Source organism: Podarcis melisellensis, assembly GCF_964234715.1.
Source record: "Podarcis melisellensis genome assembly, chromosome: 6".
NCBI lineage: Eukaryota > Metazoa > Chordata > Lepidosauria > Squamata > Lacertidae > Podarcis > Podarcis melisellensis.
The window spans coordinates 67,330,486-67,344,900 of NC_138538.1; the positions used below are offsets into that span (position 1 = coordinate 67,330,486).

Below are 14,415 nucleotides of genomic sequence, written 5' to 3' on the forward strand. Positions count from 1 at the left end.
CTGTTTGCTCTAGCTTTCGGTGTGTTCATTTAAGATTATTGTTGCAGGGAGGACAGACATAACTTAAACATAACTCACTTAAAAATCCTAACAGATAGCATTGCGGCATGAATCTGTTTCTCCCGTAAGAATTTATGAATGATTTGCCCTCAACTCCAACCCCCCCACCCCCTCCATGCCTCCCCTTAAAGCATGCGCTCCTTTGCATATAACAAGAAAGGCTTCATGCAGCTTGCCATCACTTACCTTTGGCTGAAGAGGTTGTTTTTCACTTGCTCTCCCCCCCCCCCCCGGCTAAGTTAGTAATAAACCCTGTAGGTTTCCGAGATTGACCGGCGTGGCTCTAAATTAACACAATTTTGATTTCTCTATTACGGCGCCTATTACCCATGCTTAAGGTTAGAGACATTAAGCTGTAACATCTTGAAGTAGAACATTGGTCTTTGCGTTTAATTGCTATTCTTGTTTTAACAGTGATTTTGTATAAATTAGCAAATGTCATTCTTAGCAGGTGTTTACTTTGGGGATTTGGCCAGCACCTGTGAATTACTGAAATCTAACTACATTTTCCCTCTCGTCCTTCAAATTAGTAGTTCAAATACATTCAGAAATGTTCGGCTGAATCAAATTTGACAAGATATACACGACTCATGATGACATTTTTGTAAAAAAAATATATATATACTTTATTAGAACTGTCAGAATCAAATTAAGGAGCTGATGTCTCTCTTTCTGTTTCTTTGCTTTAGGAATGACTGGCAATTACCTACTAACAAACCCTCTTCTTCGACCACACGGCACTAACAATCCTTATAACACATTGCTCGCTGAAACCGTTGTATGTAATGCCCCTTCAGCTCCTGTGTTTAACTCACCAGGTGTGCCCACACTTTGGGATATGTTGCTTTTGCTTTTGTTTCTTGATGGTATTTTGCTCAGAGCCTCCGTCGGTTAATTTGGCCAGAGACCTAGAATTGCAGTCCATATATTTCTCTCTCTCCGTCGAGAAGTACTGCTGATAACGCCAGGCTTGTAAAACTGCACTATATTATAGTGATAATGCCTTTGCCATAATAGTATTTGCCAATAATCCTCCCATGTTTTTAACACAGGTGGCATAAATCTTAATATACTATTACAGGACTGACACTCCATGGTCCGAGAGCCCATCTTCAAGATATATATCACTTAGAGGTATCATGTCTATGCAATATAAAATTAATCTGAAGCTTGCTGAGAAACAATCTGCTTACGGAGTCGATCAGACAATTAAACGCACAAAGAGGCATATTGACACCCGGATCGTCCTGGTGTGGGAAACTGAATCCGGAGTCATATTTAGAGGCAAACTATAGTATAGTGCAGCTTTATAGGAACTCCCCATTCCCCCTTTGGCTAGAATTAGAAGAACATTGTTTATGTGGGATGCACAGTCTGATCCTAAGACGTATTTGCTGCACCAGCAACTATGTGCTTAGGATGGGGCGTACCTCCTGCTATGCTATGAGCAACTGTCTCCTAACTTGACACTGCTCTGATGCATTATTTAGTTGCCAGTACATTAATTCAGCACTACGGGCAGCCATGGTAGCATCAGGATGTCAAGGCTTTATTACTAACCCTACCTTTGTTATACTATACTATCCAACTGCTTTTCTTAACTTCTGAGCCAGTTCAAAAATTAATGCATCTTTATTAATTATTAGTGGAATAAGCCATCAAATATACTAGCCTCGAATGTAATTGAAATAGTGTTAAGAATTTTATACTTTGTTATATATCTATATATAAAAAGCTGTTGTTACATGTCAAAGTTCCTTATTCTTTAAAACTGAACTGCAGTTTCTATGTTCATTCTCGTGTTTTCTTACTTTCCTTATGCTTTCCTCTAGCAACCTACAGAGAGACAAGTATGGGAGTAAAACTTAACTTTGCCTATCAAATGTAAATTTTTTCAGCATGATTTTTAATGGGCACAATTAAAATATAACTAGCGGTCATGAAGTAGACTCAGCGGGCAAGTGGTTCACAATTTGCAAATGAAATATTTCCACGCTCAAACAGTACATGTGTACTGCTTTTCGGAGAACAATCTAAAAAAAAAAATCAATCAAATATCAAAAATCAAATCACAAGAGGTCTGTAGCAAGCCCTATTGGTAACCTATGATATCCAATGCTGAAATAATTTGCTGCTTAAAACCAGAGCACAGTTGAGCAGAAATGCTTAATAATTGACTTAACATTTCCACATTCCCACAGTAATCTTGCTACAGGCTATGAAAGACTTCAAGTGAATTACCTGATCACGGGCAACTAAACTTGCCTCTTTAAAACTGGTTGAAGTACATTCAAGTGTGCTTAACTCTGCAGTATATCATAGAAAATTCATTTTGGATTATTAAATATGCTTCAATATCTCTTTAATAGAGGATAAAGTATTAGATTATTAAAAAGAGAGAAAGAGAGAGAGAATGCCTTCAGAGGGGAAATTAATGCCGGCATGTGGTCCAAGTGTTGCCTCTCTCTTATAAATGCCATATGTTTCATATGGATAAAGCTTTTGCAAGAAAGATCTAGGAACATATATGAAAATACCCAGCTACAAAAGTTGTTTAATCAAAGCCTAGAAAGGCTTTCAAAGAACTGCTATCCTTTTCACTAATTCAGTACGCATGGATGGCTAGAACAACACAATACAAGATTAGCTGCAGTTATTCCACTTTAAAAAAAAAAAGTATTCTTTGAGCAAAGAAAAGTCACTTTTGGGCATCAACCCAATCTTTCTATCTTTATAGAAGCAACTTGAATTTTCTTGCTTAAGCTGCAGCTTTAAGTGCAGTCTGAAAGTAAAACAGGAAACATTCTTAGAGGCACACACAATATTTTATTTCTCTGTAACAACTCCAAGCCTTGCATGTGATGCAGCAGCCTCACAGTGGTCAGCTCCATTCCAACAACAGTATTTCATTCTTTCTTAATTTTCCCCTCCTCCAAACATTGTTCTAGAAGTCTAAAAGCGATTCTTCTAAAAGTTCACTAACAAACCATCTAACTTTATCCATGACACATGCCATTCAGTTTCTTTCATAGCTTTCTTTTTCTTCTTTGCCTGGGAAGCACTGTGATGTCTTAGTTTACATGTCTTTTGTGTCTCCAGAAAAATGGAATTTCTTTGTATAGAAAAAGAGCATGTCGCCATAAAATTCCAGTCGCGCCCCCCCCCTTTTCTTCCCAAAACTTCTTTTCATCTTTCCCGCAGATGTATCCAATTTCTCCATTTCTCCAGCAGTTGAAAGATATCGGCCCTGGCTGATAATCTCCTCCCATTCCACAGCTAATATCTCTTCTTTGGTTAATTTCTGTGACCCATGCTTAGAGAAACCCTTGACATTTGTGCTTTTGACTTCCATACGCCCATAATGTCTGTGGGCCTAACTCTTTAACAGACTATGCTGGTTCATTCAGTGCTGTCACTGTGACTGATGCAAGCTGCAGGCGAACTTTGACCTCCTGAAGCCTGGCGCCGTTGCTGGCAGAGAGAATATTAAACGCAACCAAAAATTAAAAATGAACAAAACAAAAATCATATTGGGGAAAAAAAGAGAGCTGTTATTGCTAGTAATCTAATTTGCTGAACCCTTGCTCTGACTAAGTTGCTGAGAAGCTCAGTAATTCTTCATCATGTTACAATAAATCATTTTACTTTCTTTTATATATCAGCTACTCTTAGGCCAGATAGCCTGAGCAGACAGACATGATGTGAGTTGTCCAAAGTGAGTCATTCCACCTGCTGTCTTCCGTGTTGTTGGATGGTGCTTGTGGGCCTCAATCCCTGTTAGTGTGAGAGGTGGCTGTCTGTGCTTAACATGAAATCTATGTACTTGTCCATTTTTTTCCATTCTTTTCTTTACTCCATCTTCAGATAAATAAATAAAAACCACACACACGAGAGGAAATGTTAGAAATGCTATATATTAAAATAGTTGCTTGCCAGTTACGTGGGTTTATTGTTACACATTTGCCTTATGTTTCGTATGTGACCTGATTCCTTTTTTTCTTTTTTTAATTTAGTGTTGTTTAGGACAAATTATGTTGCGTTCATTTCCCCCCCCCCCCCCGAATCATGGTGTTGCACTAAAAATATAAATGTTGATGAATAAATTGCTTTGCATTACATATGCAAGTGCATGGAGTGACCATTCTTTTCCTTGAGGGAAGAACTATACAACTGGGTGCTAAATTGTTGCATTTGAACCTTTTCCATTTGTTTTCAAATTCCTAAATTCAAAGTATCATTGACGCTCCACGGAAAAGCAGTATTACTCTGTAAAATTCTCTCTCTCTTCTATAAGGTGCGTAACTCCTTACACTTTTGGGGAAGTCCCATCCCCCTCCTCACGTTCCTCGAGTCTTACTTTCAAGTACAACTTTGTCCTGAACTACATTAAAGACCTTTATAGAATAAGAACGTTGGGCTCTGGTGTTGGCAATAACCCGAAGATGTCCCTTTTCTGTTTCAGGACATTCACTGAACAATGCCAGGGATACAAGTGCCATGGATACTCTACCGCTAAATGGTAATTTCAACAACAGCTACTCTTTACGCAACGGAGACTACAACGACAGCGTCCAAGTTGTAGACTGTGGGCTAAGCCTGAATGACACCGCCTTTGAGAAAATGATCATTTCGGAATTAGTACACAACAACCTGCGGGGCAGCAGCAAGAACCACAACCTAGAGCGCACATTGCCAATCAAAGCTGTGATCGGCGGGAGCAGTAGCGAAGACGACGCCATTGTAGCAGATGCTTCGTCTCTGATGCACAGTGACAACGCCGGCCTGGAGCTGCACCAAAAGGAACTCGAGGCGCCTCTGATTCCCCAACGGACTCACTCCCTTCTGTACCAGCCACAGAAGAAAGTGAAGACGGAAGGAACAGACAGCTATGTGTCCCAGCTGACGGCCGAAGTTGAAGACCACCTCCAGTCCCCCAACAGAGACTCTCTGTATACAAGCATGCCCAACCTCAGAGACTCTCCTTACCCGGAGAGCAGTCCCGACATCGAGGAAGACCTCTCTCCCTCCAGGAGGAGCGAGAATGAGGACATTTACTACAAGAGCATGCCAAACCTTGGAGCTGGCCATCAGCTTCAGATGTACTATCAAATCAGCAGGGGCAATAGTGACGGCTATATAATTCCCATTAACAAGGAAGGATGTATTCCGGAAGGGGACGTTAGGGAAGGACAAATGCAACTAGTGACAAGCCTTTAATAGTGTAGCAAAGGAATACTGAAGGCCACATTGCAAGTATTAAACAGACTTAATTGGCCCCATGCAGGCTCCCTCATATCTGCTCGAAGCGACAATTTCTGTTGTCCCTGTGGTTTCTCCCGTGTAAAGGAGACGACTGGACCTTGCAGTTCTGTGAATTTTTATAAAACAAAGCTTTGTATATACACAGAGTATACTAAAAGAATTATTTGTTACAAACAGAAAAAAAAGAGATACCATCAAGGTATTTTAAGATATCTTGCTGCTGACGTAAAAGAGATTGTGAAATACACACACACACACACACACACACACACACGTTCCAGCCATTTTACTGCAGCAGTTTGTGAACTAAATTTGTAAATATGGCTGCATCATTTTTTGTAGGCCTGCATTGTATTATATACAAGACGTAGGCGCTAAAATCCTGTGGGACAAATTTACTGTACCTTACTATTCCTGACAAGACTTGCAAAAAGCAGGAGAGAGATTCTGCATCAGTTTGCGGTTCACTGCAAATCTTTTCCATAAAGGTAAAGATTGAAAACCTGTCTAACCACTAGCAATCAAGCCACAGGCCTTATTTCATATATTTCCTCAACTGTACAATGAACTGTTCTCATGAAAAAAAATGGCTAAAGAAATTATATTTTGTTCTATTGCTAGGGTTAAATAAATAAATAAATACATTTGTGTCCAAACAGAAATATAATTGTCATTAAAATAATTTTAAAGAGTTTGAAGAAAATATTGTGAAAACGCTCTTGGTTGCACATATGCTACAAGCTGTCCGTCCCCCCCGCCCCCTTTTACACTTGGTTCATAGTAGCGTAACATGTTTAAAAAGTTCTATCCATTTTCACTTCTTTTTCCCTGTAAACAGTGCTCTGCTTTGACGTTAGTATTTCTTCTTATGTTTTAAATTTCTTATTGCCAAAAGAACATATATTTTTTTCTGGGCAGAATTCTTTTAGACGCCAATTAATTTCATGCCTTGCACACTATGAAATTTGGGTGGTTGTTGTTGTTTTTTAAAAAAAAGAAAAATCTATATCAGGTTATAAATCACTTCCCTTTTCATTCTTTTGAGGAAGGCTGAAAGGAAGGGAAGTGGCCAAAGGGACAGACATACTAGTGAATCTCAAACAAACTAATGAATTAAAGGTGCCTGACCTTTTTAAGCTAAGAGAAAACATAAATACTCTTCCATATTCCTCCTGCCTATATTTAGTAATTAATTTATTTTATGATAAAAGATCTAATTAAATGTACATTGTTTCAGGGTTTTTTTTTTGCTTTTTTTCAATCCCTTTGTGTAAACCTGTTAATAATGAGCCCATCACTAATATCCAATGTAAAGTTTAACACCTGTTTGACAGTAAATAAATGTGAATTTTTTTTCCAAATAGGTAAAACGCTCTTTCTTACATATGAGTCATAAGCTCGATTATTCACCGTGTGAGCTGGCTAAATTCAGCTTAGCATCACTCCCTTACAGTTCTCAGTTTATATGGACAGGTCTGGTGTAGGAGCTGCCTATATATCTCTATTGAATAGAGGTCATTGCTGCTACTTGATATTCTAGTCATAGTCACATATGATCAAGATCAGAAACATGAGCTCTGTTACAAAAGTGTTCGGCAGTCTCCTCCATTTACATAACAGATTTTTTTAAAAAATTCAAATAGGAATATGATTTATTAAAAATAAAAAAGGATGCAAACTCTGCAGTCATATTTCAGGCAACTGTAATTATATGGCTATAATTAGTGATAAAGATAAGCTCTTGTTGCAGGGAGAGAAAAAATACTAATATTGCAGCTTTTATAGGAGTGCCGTGAATATTCAGGGCCTTGCAAAATATGGTAAATCACAGCAGTCTTTTGTGATATGCAAATTAGAGTTTCTGTTATTACTACTATTAGCAGATGGGGAATCGAGGCAGGAAGCTGATACTTTGCCCAAAGCTTTATAGCATGAAGCGGGATTTAATTTCGGATGCACTACTTTGGAAGTGTCTGTTCATTCCTTTTCACTAATTTGCCCATAGATTATTCGAGATTCCGGGTTTTCATTTGCAAAAGCTTGGATTTAAGTATTATATACTGATTTTTTGCTAAATTGTTGAATTCTTCCCTCCGTGCTCACCACTTTTGTTGTTGCAGCCCTGATTGTTAGAAAAATCAAATTCACACAGGTACTTTTATATATTCATTTTGCCAGCATTTTCCTTAATTACAGCTATTTGGTACAATCCACCAGGAAGTTCTACAGAAGCGCCATTGGCTTGCGTTCCTTAACTTCCCAATGGCCTTTACATATTGATTAATGGGATTTCATCAAAAGAAAGCTTTTGTGATTTATAGCTGCTATGCATGCCTAAGGAAAGACCAGCAAATACACACTGAGTTTCATCATGAGTTAGGGGTTGCTTCAGATCAGAATGATTTCCTAAGCTCACCTGGCCTTATTTTTTTGCAAGGAAATCAGTAACACCCTCCTTGATCCTTACGTCTGTGTGCACTTCATAGTCAAAGTACTTGGTGGCTATATGGGGTAAACCATAGGTAGGCAAACTAATGCCCGGGGGCTGCATTCTCAATCGCCTTCTCAATCCGGCCCGCAGACTGTCTGGGAATCAGCATGTTTTTACATGAGTGGAATGTGTTCTTTTATTTAAAAAGCATCTCTGAGTTATTTGTGGGGCATAGGAATTAGTTCATTTCCCCCCCTTTCAAAATATAGTCCGGCCCCCCACAAGGTCTGAGGGACAGTGGACCAGCCCCCTGCTGAAAAAGTTTGCTGACCCCTGGGGTAAACCATAAATTAATATGGGTCATAAGCTAGGATTACGACACAGCTGTCATCTGTGCTTAAGGGCCTGGGAATCATTAATATCCAAAGCATCTTATATGAACATCTTTGTTGGGAGGACAACCAGTTGTCCAAGTCTTTCCTCATTATGACCTAGTCTTTTTGTATAAATGCAACCTATGGCTATTAAGTTTTGCCATATTGTGGCATGTGGGGAATGCAATTGGTAGCACATTGTTTGAGCGTTAGTGCAGAATGTTAGAGGCACATGATGCAGTTAGCAGATCTGGTCCTGTGAACTGCCCAGAATGAATTCCCATAAGCCATGTGTTGTAAGGTGCCCTGAGCTCTTTGAGGGTAACAACAAATAATAAATAAATAAAGCTAATAAATAAAGTGTACTTACATCATATACAACTGGTTTCCATGAGCCTACAAAAGAGAGAAAAAAGACGGTTCATTCGAATCTTCACCGCTGCTGTAGCAGTCAAAACCAACTGACAACGAAAGAACTATGTAAAGGAAGTGAGCCGATAAAGGCTTGAGAATTATACAATTATTTTGTTAACTGTTTCTTATTACGACAATTGCTATTAATTATGTAGAGAAATTATCAATATATATGGTGCTAAACAAGATTAAGTTAAACATCCGTGCTAGAAGCTAGCTGAACAAAAAAGAACAGAAAAGGAAGAGTGGAAAAAACAAATGGAAACAGATAAGACCAAACAGAATTTACAGGCATATTTAATTCATAAGAGTTGTGTTCATTTGGTGATCACTTATTTAATGCTCTATTATTCATTGATTGTTTAGGATGCTAACTAACTGAATAGTTTCTCTCTTTTTGCCACCTTTGTTATAAAGAAATCTGCAGTTAGTTTGATGTGCTTAAAATAATACAACGTTCTTATTGTTATTGTTTTTTAATTACACAAACCACCATGGATAAATAGTGCGAGAAAATAGCTCTGCTACAGTTTTTGCAGAATTTATTTATTGCCATGGGGCTGGGATGAGTGCTCTGGCGGTACAAGGAAATTCGGAACTAAACAAAACGCTCAAGTAAAATTCAGAAAATGGTAAGGGAATGATATATTGCTTTGCTTGGTGTGTGTAGGTATGTGGTTTTTAAAAACCTGGCATTCAACGCTTACAAGAGCGCTGCAACAAAGAGGGAGTATGCATCCACAAGGAATCATTGTAGTTAAAGGACGAGGACATCCGGCTACTCCTTGCTAATGACTTTGACATTAGTTCGAGATCTTGTTTGTAATCTATGAAATGTATTTGTCACCTTTTAAAGAAAAGAAAAAAGCATCCATGGAATTCTGAAGGCAAAACTCTTAATAGCCACAGCATATCTCGAATTGGGGGAATCTTAACCAGGATCATTTAACTTAGTGGGAAAACAAGGAAAACTAAGTTATGTAGCAACATTGCATAAATAATAATAATAATAATAATAATAATAATAATAATAATAATAATTTATTATTTGTACCCCGCCCATCTGGTTGGGTTTCCCCAGCCACTCTGGGCGGCTTCCAACAAAGATGAAAGATACATTAAAATATCACGTATTAAAAACTTCCCTGAACAGGGCTGCCTTCAGATGTCTTCTGAATGTCAGGTAGATGTTTATCGCTTTGACATCTGATGGGAGGGCGTTCCACAGGGCGGGCGCCACTACCGAGAAGGCCCTCTGCCTGGTTCCCTGTAACTTGGCCTCTCGCAGTGAGGGAACCGCCAGAAGGCCCTCGGAGCTGGACCTCAGTGTCCGGGCAGAACGATGGGGGAGGAGACGCTCCTTCAGATATACTGGACCGAGGCCATTTAGGGCTTTAAAGGTCAGCACCAACACTTTGAATTGTGCTCGGAAACGTAATGGGAGCCAATGTAGGTCTTTCAAGACCGGTGTTATATGGTCTCGGGGGCCGCTCCCAGTCACCAGTCTAGCTGCCGCATTCTGGATTAGTTGTAGTTTCTGGGTCACCTTCAAAGGTAGCCCCACGTAGAGCGCATTGCAGTAGTCCAAGTATTTGTTAAAAACAAATAATAAATGCAGCATGGAGACAGGAAGACTATAACTGGTTGTCATCTCAAGAATCGGAAGGGTGGAAATAAACCACACTGTAGCTGGAGTCACATGGCCGTTTATTTCCTTTTCATAACTTTTCCCTAACTTAAGTTCCACATTATATTTGAGCTTTCAGATGATGTGCTCACTTCCATGTTACTTGCTTCCGGGGGCGGGGAGGGGAGTGTTTGCAAATAGTATGAAAATGAGTGTGATATATTCCACAATAGTTCCCAAAATGCCTTTCACTGTGTGTGAAGGCTGAAATACAACATGAAAATGAAGAGTTTTGTGAAAGTGGAATAAACTTCCATGTGACTACAGCTTGTGCCCTCTGAGCTCCTTGCCTGCCTCACCCTGCCATTGCTTGGTTGGGGAACAGTATTTCACAGGCTTTGTTTCCACCTCTTGCATGCAACCACACAAGGCGGCCAACAAACGCAGCTCAGTGCTCCCCCAGTAATTTCCACCGCCCAGGCTTTGCCAAGCCAGTAATGGGCCCTTTCTCTTCAGTGCAGGCTGGCCCTGGATATAGAAGGCTTTGCATTACAAAGACAAAATATTGCGTGGCACTTCACCTTTCCCTACCTCAAGTCTGTGTAACATTAAATGAGCTATGAATTATAAGGTACTTTTTATGCTATAGTGTGTCATAGAACTTCCAAATGTTTTATTTTTAAATTTATTTTATTCATGCCAAAGTATGCCAACATCCCTTTTGACTCTATTACGTCTCTGCTTCTTTTCAAACACTGACAGGCCACTATCCCTCTGGAACAATGGGCTAATATTGAAAGATCTGAACATCTACTTTTTCTCCTTGGCTTAATTGCCTGAAGGAGGTTTTTGTTGATTGGGTTTCTGTTGCTATTGGTTTCTGTTAAACTGCAGTAACTCTGCATTGGCTGCTCATCTCATTAGCTGCTGGTTTTGTTATTTTACCTGTGATTATACAGTGGTGCCTCGCAAGACGAAATTAATCCGTTCCGTGAGGCTCTTCGTCTAGCGGTTTTTTCATCTTGCGAAGCAAGCCCATTGACAGCTTAGCGGATTAGCGCTACAGCTGTCAAGCGGCTTCCAGCGATCAGCTGTTAAGCGGCTTATCAGCGGAACAGCTGATAAGCGGCTTAGCGGCTTAAGAAAAGGGTGAAAAAAGCAAAAAAAACCCGCGGGGGGATGCAAGATTTTTTCCGTCTTGCGAAGCAACCCCATAGGGGAATTCGTTTTGCGAAGCGCCTCCAAAACGGAAAACCCTTTCGTCTAGCGGGTTTTTCGTCTTGCGAGGCGTTCGTCTTGCGGGGCACCACTGTATTCAGGTCTTTAATTGGAAGACACAGTAAGGAAGTTTACTCCTAAAAGATGGCACATTAATATTTTAATAAACAGGCAAGAACAGAGGAGCTGCCATAGACCAGGACAGAATCTTTCTCCATCTAACTTGATATTATCTACTCTGACTGGCAGCAGCTATCTAGGACGGCCTTCTACAACTTTGTGTCCTCCAGATTACCTGGATTCCCAACCCCCATCCACCCCTGCATGGTCAGTAGTCAGGAATGATGGATGTTATCAGATACATCAGGAGAGCATCAGCTTGGGAAAGCCTTGAGAAAGGTTGCAGGTATGGTTTGCCCCTCTCACCCGCTACCTGGTCCTTAAACTGGGAACTCCAGCTATTGAACCAGGTATTTTTCTGTCTACCATTGAGCGAAAAAGCCTGTTCCAAAGCCTGCTGTGCAAAAGTATTCGTTTTACTACAGGCATAATTCTACCTGCTTTGGAGAAACAGAAAGATCTGACCTTGACCTCATGGAAACCCTGAGAAAGATGTCTTTGTTTGCTTTAAAAATTGCCTTTTAATGCGGCTTTAGTGGCTACATTAGTGACACACAGATTGCTTTCAGTGTGCTATGCAAGATTGCTTGCCATTTATTTGGAATAGCATTCTTCATCCATTTCTATTTTCATAGTGTTAAAAGCCTGCACCTTGTGTGGCAATTGGTCATTAGCCATTTTTGAATGAAACTTTACAAGACACGTCTTGCAGGAATTCTATAGACAGTCCTAGCTGTAAGCTTTCTTAATGGAGTCGAACACTTCATTCCCCACCTGCACAGTGGAGGTAACATCTGTTTATAGCCTCGACTTGGCGGAAGATTATTGCACTTTTACACCCTGATGCAAACTGGAGAAAGCAAGGAGGCAGAAGCATATTTCTGACCCATTCTAGTAAATGCTGTGAGACTGGTAGGCAGTAGTATGGGCACCCCGAACAACACAAGCAGTGGTGGTGCTTTGTCCCCATTGGGACTGGTAGGGTGGAAGGCAGGGAGGCCAACAGGCAAAGCCCAGAGCCAATGATCAGCAGAGCCAGAAGCCCATAATGGGGGAACCAACTGATTTAACCCCATCTGCCTCCCTCTACAAGGACAAAACTGAGACTGAGGAGGTGGAAGGGGCACCCCTTGGGCTGGCTGTAGACAGGCATGGCGGGGTCTGACTGAGTGCAGACCGAGATTATCCACATTCGCACCATATATCTAAAGAAACAGCCATGTTTCTCCAAATGATTTGTGGAGCTGTAGTTTGTTAAGGATGCTGGGAAGCCTTAGAAAACTCCTATTCCCACCGCAGAATACAGTGGTACGTCGGATTACATACGCTTCAGGTTACATACACTTCAGGTTACAGACTCCGCTAACCCAGAAACAGTGCTTCAGGTTAAGAACTTTGCTTCAGGATGAGAACAGAAATTGTGCTCCGGCGGCGCAGCAGCAGCAGCAGCAGGAGGCCCCATTAGCTAAAGTGGTGCTTCAGGTTAAGAACAGTTTCAGGTTAAGAACGGACATCCGGAACAAATTAAGTATTTAACCCGAGGTACCACTGTACAATTACCAGAGTTCTCTGGGAAGGGGCATTGATGATTAAACCACCTTGGGAACTGCGAATTCTGAGAGGGGAACGGGGGTCTTTTAGCAACTCATAGCACCCTTAACAATTTTGAGAAGTAATTATTTGGGGGGAGCCATTTATTTAAAGTGGTATGCTGCTGCTTTAAATGTACAGTGCTTAAGGGCCCACAGAATTGGAAGGAATGTCAGTGGTCCTCGAGACCAAAGCCCTGCTGATGCAGCAATTCCACTACAGCATCCTTGAAAAGTGGCGATCCAATCTCTGCTGGTTTCAAGTGGTATCATGGGGCTTTCGATGTATGACATTAATTCTACCATTGGGGAGGGGTGTTCTAATTGCCCTCTCACCCCCATTTTCCTTAGCAATGCGCCATGCCTCATTTTCCTTAGTAAGGCTTTTTCGATGTTCTGAGACAAAATAACACCTATTCCCGCCTCACACAAACTTTGTTCCTCAAGGCTACTTACTCCGAGCACCATAAAATAGGCTGTGATTCTATGCATCACTGACAGGAGTTGGAAGCAATGAAACAGAACCAACCTTAGCTGTGTTTGCCTGTGTGTGCTTGCACAAGCATTTAAAAATGGTTCTCAAAGAGGCTGCCTTCTGCCTATGCTATTCACACCTGCAGTTAACGTACAGGTGGCACCAGGGTACCCCCCCCCCCAAATACAACAACAATTAATTCATAAGCGCATTTACACAAACAGCGTGAAGTTCTGGTGGCTGCATCTCAGAAGAGATACTGTGGAACTGGAAAAGATGCAGAAAGGGGCCGCCAAACCAAACAAGTGTCTGGGGGGGGGGGAAGAGTTATTAATGGAGGATAAGGTGGTCTTACAGTCACGATGGATATAGCCTCCAGTACCTTTGTTGGTGGGTACTATTATTCTGAATACTAGTTACTAGGGAGAATATGCAGGCGAGTGCTAAGGTGTTCTGTCCTTGTCAGCTTCCCATAAGCAACTGCTCAGCCATTGTGGGAACAAAATCTTGTTGGTGTGATCTAGCCTCTTATTTCTCATATCTTGTGTTGCATACGTTCTTCTATACATAATTCATTCTGCTTCTACTACAGTCGTAGCTTGGTTTTTGACAGTTTAACCCATTTCGGGAGTCTATTCGACTTCCGGAACAGTTCGAAAACCAAGGCACGGCTCCCAATTGGCTGCAAGAGCATCCTGCAGCCAATTGGAAGCCGCGTCAGACCTTCGGCTTCCGATAATCATTCAAAAACCGGAACAATCACTTCCAGTTTTCGATCGTTCAGGAGATGAAACATCTGAGTTCAAAGGCGTTCGGCTTCCGAGGTTCCACTGTAGTTACTAGAA

At 40.8% G+C, this 14,415-nt stretch overlaps 1 protein-coding gene and 1 long non-coding RNA gene across 20 annotated transcripts in view; one reads left to right on the top strand and one right to left on the bottom strand.

The window, feature by feature from the left end:
• Nucleotides 1-5,967, top strand: part of ADGRL2 (adhesion G protein-coupled receptor L2) — a 244,508-nt gene extending 238,541 nt beyond the window's left edge. For 6 of the 19 annotated variants that reach the window (XM_081914094.1, XM_081914083.1, XM_081914096.1 and 3 more), the window contains 3 exons: nt 750-878; nt 1,893-1,910; nt 4,523-5,967. In XM_081914094.1, coding sequence (XP_081770220.1) covers nt 750-878; nt 1,893-1,910; nt 4,523-5,277 — 902 coding nt within the window. In that variant the 3' untranslated portion in view covers nt 5,278-5,967. Of the gene's footprint in view, nt 1-749; nt 879-1,112; nt 1,195-1,892; nt 1,945-3,722; nt 3,776-4,522 lie in introns of those variants that run through there. The other 13 variants (XM_081914100.1, XM_081914101.1, XM_081914084.1 and 10 more) reach the window with 8 other exon arrangements.
• The window catches only part of LOC309371552, a 34,081-nt gene that overhangs the window by 4,168 nt on the left and 15,498 nt on the right, over nt 1-14,415 (bottom strand). Inside the window, exon 2 of the long non-coding RNA XR_014169189.1 lies at nt 8,498-8,523. This is a non-coding gene — a long non-coding RNA (uncharacterized lncRNA). The remainder of the gene's footprint in view (nt 1-8,497; nt 8,524-14,415) is intronic.